Below are 11854 nucleotides of genomic sequence, written 5' to 3'. Positions count from 1 at the left end.
CACTTGTATAGGATGTGCTTGGAAGTACCTCCTAAGCCTTCTAGCTGTTTAGAGTTTTGCTGAAAAAATAAACGGGTACCTGGGCCTTGTCTCGCTCAATGGTGAGGACTGCACTGATGGCTTCGTCAGCGATTGAAAGGTACACCGATATTACCTCCCCAGTTTCTGGTGCTGCAATATTTGGTAGGGAAGCTAAGTGTTGCTTCATTTGGTTGAAAGCTTCTTCAGCTTCATCAGTCCATTTGAAATCTTTCTTGTCTGAGCAGTTCTTGAGCGTTTTGTAGAAGGGCAGGGATCTTTCGGCCAGTTTTGAGGTAAAACGCTTCAAGGCTGCAAGCTTCCCATTTAAGCTTTCAACCTCCTTCTTGGTTCTTGGTGGTTTAGCTTCAAGGACGGCTTTTACTTTGTTAGGGTTGGCCTTGATGCTTTGCTTTCCGACAATGTGACCCAAGAATTTTCCCTCCTCGAATCCAAATGAGCATTTCTCCGGATTAAGCTTCATGTTGACCTTTCTGAGGTTCTTGAAGGTTTCTTGAATATCGTCAAGCATTTGGTGTTCCGTCTTGCTTTTAATCACCAAGTCATCAATGTATGCCTCCATGTTTTTGCCAATTTGGTTTTCGAAGGCCTTGTCGACGAGTCGTTGATAGGTGGCTCCTGCATTTTTGAGGCCAAAAGGCATCTTTTGATAACAAAAGATCCCTTTGTCCGTGTGAAAGGCTGTTTTTTCTTCATCCTCCTTCTTCATGAGGATTTGGTGATAGCCTTTGTATGCATCAAGAAAGCATTTAAACGAGTATCCTGTGAGGGAATCGACCTTGAGATCAATTTCCGGTAGTGGGTAACAATCTTTGGGACAAGCTTTGTTAAGATCTTTAAAATCTATGCACATTCTCCAAGAGTTTTCGGGTTTCTTGACCATAACCGGGTTTGCAACCCATGATTGGTACTTGACTTCTCGAAGAATGTCGGCCGACACAAGTTTTTCAACCTCTTGGCAAGCTGCCAGGCTTCTTTCGGGTGCCAGGCTTCTTTTCTTTTGGACCACCGGTTTGACATCCGGTGGTATTCTTAATTCGTGCTCGGCAATGTTCCGAGGGATCCCGGTCATATCTTCTGGACACCAAGTGAATACATCACTGTAATGTGCTAGCAGCTTTTCAAGGTATGAAAGGGTCTCCTGAGAAAGGTTTGGGTTGACTCTTATCCGTTGCTCAGGGTATTTAGGGTTTATGACCAACCCTTGCCTGTCTTCTTCACTGTTTGAGCTTTCACCCTCAATCATGTAAGCTTCCTGCGAGGGTTGAAGGGTTGCTATCCCCCTTTCAGTAGGGAATTTGACCGTGCCATGGCCAACAGACACTGCCATGTAAAATGCACATTGTCCGGGCCTCCCTATGATCACGTCATAACTTGAGGGGATGTTGATAACCACAAAGGTTAATGATTGGGTTCTCTCTTTTAATCCTTCACTGAAACGAACATCAAGGGTTAGCTGCCCCAAAGGCTTGAGGGGTATATCAGCGATACCTTTTATAGAGGTTCCAGAAGGTTGAAGCCTTAAACGTTCTTCATTGCTTAAACGGTTGAAGAACTTTTCGAACATGATTTCAGTGGCTGCCCCAGTATCTATGTATGCTTTACATGTTTGCAGTGTTCCCACGGTGGCTTCCACCACAAGAGGACTGGGAAGTGGGTCCTTCTTCGTAGGGGGGAAGCAAACACACTGAAGCTCCCAGGCTTCCAACCGCTGCTTCTTGTGAGGAACCTTTTCATCAGAGTATACCATATTGACTTCCTTTCCCTTGCCTTCAGCCATCTTGTCTCGAACTCCTTTTACCAAATGGGCGAGTTCTCCTGACTTAACAGCCTCTTCAATTCTCTTTTTTAGTTGGAAGCAGTCGTTGGTGTGATGTCCCCTTTCTTCATGAAACTCACAGAATTGCATGGAGTTCTCATTTTTTCTGCTTTTGGGAGAGGCCTGGGAGGTCTAAAGTTTTGTTTGACTTCTTCTGTTGCCAGGATTTCCTGAGGGGTTTTTGTGAGGGGAATGAAACTTATGCCTTTTTCTCTGCTTGAAGGGTTCCGACCTTCAGACCTTCGAGAGTCTAAACCCTTTGGGCGCCTGTCATAGGAGTTGAAGTTTCCCCTCTTTCTAGCTGGGCTATTGCTTCGCCAGCCGGACCCTCTTTTCCTTTGTTCCTTGATGTCTACAGCTTCCTCTCCCCGAATGTGAGCTTCGGCCCTTTCAAGGGCTTCTTCCAAGGTTTTGGGCAGAGATTTGTTGAAATCTCGTGTGAGGTATTTGGAGGTTATGGCATTCATAAAGCCAGCCACTCTCATTTTCTCATCTGCCCCTACATAGGTCAGACCTTCCTTCTTGTATCGTTCAATGAATGCTCGAAGACTTTCATCATCACGTTGTTTTATCTGGAAGATTACTGTTGCGACTTTGACATATCGCCTTTGTTGGGAGAAGTTTGCCAGAAAACCCCTGCTGAGATCGTCAAAGCTTCGAATGCTTTGAGCAGGTAGGTCGTTGAACCAGATTCTGGCGGATCCAACAAGAGTCTGTATGAACATTAGGCAACATTCAGCATTTGACCATTTTTCTATTCGAGCTGCACCAGTGAAGATCTGGAGATGGTCCTCGGGATCTTCATTCCCATCATACGTTCTGATGTGGGTTGGCATTTTGATCTTTGATTGAAAATCATAATCGGCTATCTGCCTTGAGAAGCATGAAAGGTTGCTTGGCTTATAGGGTTTAGCCAAGTCCTCTTCAGGCCTTGTATCTACATTGTTACTATTGCCGTGATTCCCCTGAGTGGCTAGCACTTGATTAATGAAGTGTTGCCACGGGAAGTTGGCCATCATCTGGGTCATCATATTGGGTATGAGGTTGAAGCCTTGAAGGCTTCCTGGACCAACCGAGCAGTTTATTCCAAGAGGGGTGCTAGTAACAGCACTTCGTGCTAAAGGGAGCACGGACAGAGCTTGCTCCCATGTGGTTGTTACAGAAGCTGGATAGCTTGTCACTGGGGACTGTAGGAGCTGGTCAAGCGTTAGCTCGTGTCCCAGAGGAGCACCACTAGTAATTGGTTGGGAAGAGAGGATAGGATGTACCGTAGGATTTGTCATAGTGGACATATAAGGGTGAGGGTTTGGAGGGTTGCTGGGACCAGCCTCACTTCTTGTGGTAAAAGGAGGTAGGGGTGGTCCGGGAGACAGCGTTGGCTCAGGTTTGTCATAATCTAAACGAATCCTTATACCCTTTTCCCTTTCTTTGCTCACATGCTGGTTGAGAAGTGACCTTAACTCAAGGAAATTATTAGCGACCCCCTCGGGGGTAAGTTCAACACGCGCCGGGGTGTCAGATACACCGACATTGGGAGACGGAGCCCCAGATCTGGATGGAGTTGGTGTGTTGAAGGTAAGGAACTCGGGTGTGCTCCCTGGAGTCGAGAAAGGTGTTGTTATAGTCATATGAGCTTGGCTACTACCCGGGGTGGAAGTGTTTGGAATCTGGTGTACTTCTCCCGGAGATCCACTTTCAGACACGGTGACTTTAAGTGAAGAGAGCTACACTACTAGGTCTTTTTTGAGAAGAAATAGCGGCGTAGCCCCACGGTGGGCGCCAACTTGTTGATGCAACAAACACGAGACCAAATAAGGTAGCTGAGTTGATTAGGCAAAAAGGTTGAAGGGTTCAACCTTGCCTAACGCAGGTCGCGGGGTCCCCCCACGTTTGCAAGACGTGGAAGGAGGTTTACTAGTTTGTAATTGTTGTTTGCTGAAAGTTCTTTCTCCGAGACGTACTCGAATCCAGAAGTGAGAGCAAACAGAATGTGTGTGGTGGATGTGACGAGGAGTGACTTGGACGTAAGCAAGTACTCCACGAATGACCAGAGATGAGAGAATCTCGACTGATCAGAGGATGTTTTTTTGGAGTAAATGAGATGTCTTTTTTATAAGGGAAGACATCTCCCAAAGTAGCATGCACAAGACTAGTAATCCTGCTTGCAGTGGAGGGTTTCCCCTTTTGGGGTTGAAGGCTTTTGACCCCTGGGTAATAACGTGTATTGTGCAGACCTGCTTTGCTTTTGCGGGCGTGGGTTGGTGAAGCAAGCGCTGGATGTGATTGATTACTGTTCACTCCTCGCTTTTCCCATCTTACAGCTTTTCAACCGGTGAACCATTTAACCATTTAAGCATTTGCATATCTAGTCACTTTATTTAATCTTGGGCTACCCCCGTCATCAGTACTTTTTTTTTGCTTTTAAGTTTCCATATTTTTGATAAATAAATCCAAGGCATTAGCAGCCAACATACATTTTTTTTTTTTGGAATTATTGAAATTGCATCAGAATATCAACAACGTATAATAAAGCTTAAATGAATTTGGGCAGGAGCATCAAGACGTGTTCCAGCAGAAATCAAAACATAAATTAGTTGAGCGTTAAAAGAGGATTTGTAAAGGTTTGAACCAGAACCTAATCTGGGACCTAAAGGAAACCAAAGAATAGAGTAAACTGCCATTTTGGTTCCTGTGGTTTGGTCACTTTTGCCACTTTAGTCCAAAACTCAAACCTTTTGCATCTGGCTCCCTGTGGTTTCAGTTTTATTGCCATTTTGGTCCAAAAATGAAATCAGATCATATTTGTCTTATAAAATCCTGCAATTTTGTCCTTTTCCTCAGGGGCAAATCAGGTCATATTTGTCTTATAAAATCTGGTATTTATTTATAAAAAAGAAATGATCATTTTGCCTCTGAGAAAAACGACAAAATAGCAGGATTTTATAAGAAAAATATGATCTGATTTTATTTTTGGACCAAAATGGCAATAAAACTGAAACCACAGGAACCCAGATGCAAAATGTTTGAGTTTTGGACTAAAGTGGCAAAAGTGACCAAATCACAGGGACCAAAATGACAGTTTACTCCAAAGAATACTATTGTGAATTACCACTCCAAGTAAATGGTTTTTAGCAAAATATATACTTAGTACGTCTGCTGGGTTGATCCAGGTGGCAAACCGACATAACACTCGGTTTGTCAGCTGTGAACCAAACTGTAATACTTCTAACCCACGCTGAACCGACCACTTTGACTCGGTTTGGACCATAGTTATCGATAGGCCCTGTTGGGATTGCTAAATTATTTGAATATTAAAGCATGATATTTATCTATATTTATTATTCTAAACAGGAAATTTATGAGCTGAAAGGCCGAATGGACTCCTTGGATGCTAAGTGGGCTGCCCAACTGGAAGGAGTGATGGCAAACGTGGAAGCTGCAAAGTATGAGGTGAAGAAGTATTGTATCGGAGCCGTTATATCGGTAGGAAGTCTTGCTATCGGGGCCATCTGTATGACGGCGTCACCACCAGGTGCTAAGGACCCTGATCGGCTGTTAGCTGTTTGAATATTATGTTTCATTTGTGGTTTTATGTGAACTGATTCATCGTTGTATGTGAAGGTAGATTGAATTGGACAATTGGTTGTAAGTTGTGCGGGGGGGGGGGGGGTTTGATTTTGGAAATGAGTCTGGTAGGGTTTGATATTAGTGTGTGACATTTTACTCTAAAGATACATCTCCGTTTCCACCAATGCATCTTTTAAAGTTTTTTGTTATCATGATCAACAATCACTTTTTCCTGATTGGTTCTTCGACTTTCGGTCAGCACATCATTTTGACTTTCTTCTTTCCTTTCATCATTATTGAAGTCTTGGTGTCTTGGTACCAATTCTGTAATATATGCAAACCAACGGGACCAACCAGACATTTAACTCTATTATTAATAAACTTTAAACTATATATATATATATATATATACATACACATTTATAAACTTTATATTGTAAAATCAAAGATAAATTATTTTCCAACTTTCCTACCAACGAAAATTCAACGAACAATAAAATTTCAGTTTTTTTTTTATTTTTTCACTCACAAACAATATTTAAATATTTTTTGATACTTGATTACAAGAGGATTAATAATTAAAACTAAATATAAAAGGTGTTGATGATGACGTGTCAATGTTTTTGATTGCCTTTTTAGATTTCCTTATTCAGTGAGTTTTAGATGTTTTTAAGAATGAATATGTTTTTTTTGGTTTCCTTATTGTGGATGGCCTTAAAAGTGTTAAATGTTGATCTCTCAAGCACACGAACCTTTATGTTATAGAACCAATGTCTAGGCAAGAAAGTCGTACGAAACTAGCTTCTAAATTAAAATATGTTAGTTGGCTTTGATCTTGGATCCACGCCATGGTTATACATAAGTATTTGAGTGTATGATCTACAAAGACATAACTATGAGTTGGGTATGAACAAGAAGTAAGATAAATACAACACATTGTCTTGTTTCTGACACGAGTTCATCAAACCAAGAAGATAACTTGGTGGGGGTGTTAGGGTGAAGGCGTAATAAGACTTAACCACTCTACAATTGCTACACTTGGAATTTCAACAAGAGGAACTCGGATTCCTTTAGTTATCATAATTCAGTAGTATTCACACTTCCAATAACAACCATATGACTAAACCAAGTCATATAGCCAAGAGACGGCCATAATAAGACTTAACCACTCTACAATTGCTACACATATGATGTATTTGCAGACCTTGATGGTTCCACCTCTAAGTTCTTCGGTTAGACAGTTTAATTTATTGATCTTAGGTTCTAGGTTATGCTCCAATGCTTCAAATCTGGTGTTTATTACTTGAATCTCTTGTTGCAAATACAAAGATTAACTGTTAAAATATGTTTTCTAAAATTCAATAAAATACATTACTTTGCCAAACGTTTTCATAACGCGAACTCTTTTTTTTTTTTTTTTTTCAAATCGTGTATTTTAAAAACCGTTCTTTTTAAAATAGTCCGTTTTTTACACATTGTATTCTATAATTTATTTATAGCCGTTAGAAAAAAATAAACATAAAAAATAGAACGATTTTAAAAATCAAAGGAATTTAAAAGTCAACGATTTTAGAAATCAAAGGAATTTAAAAATGAACAATTTTAAACAAACGAATGTTTTTTACGAAAATTTAAAAGAACGGCGTTTATAAAAAAGCAAAAGGTATTAAAAAATTATGTTAAAAATATAAGGGAAAAATTATGTTAAAAATACAAGGGATTAAAAATCGAATGATTTCAAGAAACAGAAGGTTTTAAAAATGAACGACTTAAAAAGACGAATTGTTTTCAAAAACACATGATTTTGAAAAAGATGGTAAAAAAATGAAATGTTCATTTTTTTAGAACAAACGACTTGAAAAATCAAACGGTTTATAAAAAGAAACGAATTAAAAAACGATAGACGGTTTTAAAAAGGTTTGAAAAACAAATGTTTTTTGTTTTCTAAAAATGACGTGTAAAAAAACAAATTGTTAAAGAAAATGTGTATTTATTTGTAAATTTAAAACGTATTTTGTTAAATAACAATTGTGAAATAACGAAATATAAATAATTGAGTAATTACACAAATAAAAATATTAAAAGAACTTTGTAACTTACATAAACAGCCCCTCAGGTGTAAAAGGACCATAATACCCTTACACTTAACTGGAAACAAGTAATAGAGTGTGTTAGGGGCCAAAACCATGCAATTTGAGGTAGTCTGATATGTTAAAAGATTCCCTTTTGGACTGAAGGGGTTAAACCACAAGGGCCAAAACAGTAATTTAGTCTTTTTATTTTATTGTTTGTCCTAATATGAACTACAAGTTATTAATATGTAGTCTGCTGCGGTTCATGATGCTCACTTCAGTGCCTTCAAATGAGAAATGAAGTGCTTACAGGTATAAATCTCTAAAGTATAGATCTTTTAGTTTAATATTGGACCATTAATCAATTTTTGTCTGAATTTAATGCTTCAGGACAATCAGTTGTTGATGCTAGAGCAGGAACGCCTGAAGCTAAAGAGTGATCTGGAACAAAAGATTGAAAGCCTAAAAAGGAAGTTAGAGAAGAAGCATGCCGAGTTGGCTGCATATGAAGCTGCTGCAACAGCAGAAATCAAAAACCAGTGTGACAGGGTAAGGCTTTTATAAGTTGTCAAACGTAAACCAAACTGGTTGGTGGTGGTTTGGTGGTCAAAACATTATGTCTAGACGGGTTGGTACCTTTTGTTTTTCCCTTTAAGTTTCCATATTTTTGATAAATAATCCAAGGCATTAGCAGCCAACATACAATTTTTTTGGAATCATTGAAATTGCATAAATATCAACAACATATAATAAAGCTTAAATGAATTTGGGCAGGGGCATCACGACATGTTCCAACAGAAAATAAAACATAAATTAATTGAGCAATCAATGTAGAGGGTTAAAAAAAGACTAAAGCGTTAAAAGAGGATTTGTAAAGGTTTGAACCAGAATCTAAGAATCTAATCTGGGACCTAAATGAAACCAAAGAAGACTACTATTGTGAATTACCACTCCAACTAAATGGTTTTTAGCAAAATATATACTTAGATCCCGGTGGCAAACCGGCATGACACTCGGTTTGTCAGCTGTGAACCAAACTGTAATACTTCTAACCCACGCTGAACCGACCACTTCGACTTGGTTTGGACCATAGTTATCAATAGGCCCTGTTGGGATTGCCAAATTATTTGAATATTAAAGCATGATATTTATCTATATTTATTATTCTAACAGGAAACTTATAAGCTGAAAGGCCGAATGGACTCCTCGGATGCTAAATGGGCTGCCCAACTGGAAGGAGTGATGGCAAACGTGGAAGCTGCAACGTATGAGGTGAAGAAGTATTGTATCGGAGCCATTATATCAGTAGGAAGTCTTGCTATCGGGGCCATCTGTATGACGGTGTCGCCACCAGGTGCTAAGGATCCTGATCGGCTGTTTGCTGTTTGAATATTATGTTTCATTTGTGGTTTTATGTGAACTGATTCATCGTTGTATGCGAAGGTAGATTGAATTGGACAATTGGTTGTAAGTTGTGCAGGGGGGGTTTTGATTTTGGAAATGAGTTTGGTAGGGTTTGATATTAGTGTGTGACCTTTTACTCTTTAAAGATATATCTATCTCCGTTTCCACCAACGCATCTTTTAAAGTTTTCTTGTTATCATGATCAACAATCACTTTTTCCTGATTGGTTTTTGGTCAGCACATCATTTTGACCTTCTTCTGTCCTTTCATCATTATTGAAGTCTTGGGTGCTGTTTGTTTTTGCAGACAAAAACTGTCTGCAGTCTGATTTCAGCTGATTTTATGTCTGCAACTGAAGATATGGTCTGAAGGTCTGCAAGCTGAAAATATAATACTGTTTGTTTTATAAACTGGATATCGTCTGTATAAGCTGAAAATTATTTAACGATCATACTTATCACAGTTGATAAAAGTCATTTAACATTCAAGTTACATAAAAAAAAACCATAATAGCACCAAGTATCAATAACCTAAACAATAGTAAAATAAACTCAAAGTACATTGTTTTGCATTAATTCTTGTGCTATTTGATCTCGAAGTTGACTCATAAATTCACGGTCCGCTGAACTTCCATGTCGTGGTACTTCTTCTTCCCTATTTTCACCACCATCTTGTACATGTTCATCTCCATCTTGAAGGCGTACATTTGGGTGATCATATTCATCAAAAAGGTCATCGCTTAAACCCTCTTTCCGTATAAAATTATGAAGCGCAAAACATGCAACGGTAATATTTCGTTGCGTAACCAACGAAAAGGGAGCCATTTTCTTTAGTATTGGAAAACATGCTTTTAATACACCATACGCACGTTCAATAACATTTCTAAGCTTTGCATGTGCGTGGTTGAATTTTTCCTTGTCGTTTAATGCACGATTTCGACGAAAATCTCCAAGCCAATACCTCACATTTCTATATGGTGCCATAAAGCCTCGAGTGTGTGCATAAGCAGCATCACATAGATAATATTTATCTGAAAAAAAAACAATTCAATCTTCAAACTATATAATATAAAAAATAAAGTTGGAATGATAGATATATACCCGGAGGAGGAAATGGGATGGTGCATTTGCATTTGTTAAAGATTCGGACAATATTCTAGAATCATGTGCCACTCCTTCCCATCCGGCCAGAGAAACGTAAACATCATGTTGAAGTCACATATGGCCAAAACATTTTGATAGCAATCACCTTTTCCTCTTCCCCTATATAAATGTTGTTTCTCAACAGGGACAATAGCATGTATCAAAGTACCATCAAGTGCACCAATCGCTCCCTATGTAGAATTTAATAGTTACTAATATACGTGGAAGGAAATCACAAAAGTATTTGTATAACGTACCTTAAAAACTTTTCGTAATCTCTTATGATGCCCCGGAATATTTGGATTAGGATTAAAAGATGTTGGTACAATAACCTCTTTAGCAAACTCCATCATTCTTGACAATACTTCATGAAAATACTTATGAATTGTTTGTTTCGAGTGTTGAAATCTACGCTTAACAACCGAAAAATGTTGATTGTGACCAAGCATCATCAAAAACATTGCCATTTTTTCTTCAAGGGATACATGTTTACTATTTTTTAGCCAACCTTTTAGTCTAAAATGTGTGCAAAGTCGAACAAAAGAATCACGTGACATACGTAGGAGTTCAATGCATTGCGTATCATTCCCTTGCAACAACTCTAAAGTAAAATGGTGTCCAGACATAACCGAAGTATTATCTCTTTTTCTTTTAAGATGTCTCGGCCAAAAGTATCTAACATAAAAGAACATCACAATGAGGAGCAATAACCTTTGATTATAATCCATGAGAAACCTGTCAAAAACAAGCAAAAAGACTCAAAAACTACCATTTTACTTAACAAACACACATAATGTCATACCAAAACAACAAAAAACAGAACACATAGTGGTTCAAATTACACCAAACACATATAATGTCATACCAAAACAACCAAAAACAAATACCCATATCCCTCCCTACTTGAACATCCCCAGTGTTATCCCAGTCATCTTAATCCACTCTTTCAACACCTCAGGGTCTAATGGCAATGTCATCCATGCTTGTCTCATGTATGTTGACTGACCAAAGATGTTAAATGCTCCCAAAAACAAGGGATCTATAGGCTCTAACCCAACTGATTTCAACTTTTCATAACATTCATCAATCGATGGTCCTTCCATGTTTTTCACCATATGCTTAAGTGCATCACGCATATCACTAGCCAAGTCATCTAGGGTAATGGAGTTTTTAGATGTTTTAGCCTTTTTCTTGGGCCTAACTTCTGAATCATCATTGGGTCGAACACTAGGTCCCTCATTATTGATAGGATCTTCATCACCCATTGGAAAACTTTGTTCATGAGAGTCTCCATCATCATCTTCTAAATGAACACTAGCACCTTCTATCTGAAGTGTTTGGACTTGTGGGGATGATGAAACCCCAGATGTTTGGGTGGATGTCCATTGATTACCACCAGTTGCACTAAGGCCTTCAAACACAGCTATGAAAAGGTCAGGATGAGGCAATGGTCGTGTTCTCAATGACATTGCCCTTGGGTGACCCTGCGCCAAATTAATAGGGACTATAATAAATACTTTTCTATTCTCATTATTCTTATTAATATTAATATATAACAAGATATTGAAATTCTAAAAATCACACCTTCTTAAAGTCATCCTATTCTTGAGGCGTTAAAGTGAACATATTTGTTCGTGGGTTGTAGAGATTTCCAGTCTTGTTTCTCAAATAGCACCATCCTACGTATTTTGATTTCATGGTATCAAAAGCATTTCTAATTTGCTTTTGATTCAAATCAAATCCAAACTCATCCTTAAGTTTCGCTCCTACCCTACCCCAAGACTCTCTATGCAAGCTTTGTCCATTTCTAC

At 38.7% G+C, this 11854-nt stretch overlaps 1 protein-coding gene across 1 annotated transcript; it reads right to left on the bottom strand.

Annotated features, from left to right (window-relative positions):
- Positions 1–10942: 10942 nt before the first annotated feature.
- On the bottom strand, positions 10943–11636 carry LOC118479880. The gene is made up of 2 exons (XM_035974733.1): positions 11628–11636; positions 10943–11527 (listed from the first exon to the last, which is right to left on the bottom strand). Exon 2 carries the CDS (start codon positions 11510–11512, stop codon positions 10943–10945), a length of 570 nt encoding a protein of 189 aa, XP_035830626.1. The 5' UTR covers positions 11513–11527; positions 11628–11636.
- Positions 11637–11854: the final 218 nt, after the last annotated feature.

This window comes from Helianthus annuus, chromosome 6, assembly GCF_002127325.2.
Source record: "Helianthus annuus cultivar XRQ/B chromosome 6, HanXRQr2.0-SUNRISE, whole genome shotgun sequence".
Lineage (NCBI taxonomy): Eukaryota > Viridiplantae > Streptophyta > Magnoliopsida > Asterales > Asteraceae > Helianthus > Helianthus annuus.
This window is presented reverse-complemented; position numbering and strand designations above follow the sequence as displayed.

Excerpts from the sequence above, each read along its gene's own strand:
- LOC118479880 (XM_035974733.1), bottom strand. The coding sequence starts at position 11,512 with ATGTCATTGAGAACACGACCATTGCCTCATCCTGACCTTTTCATAGCT.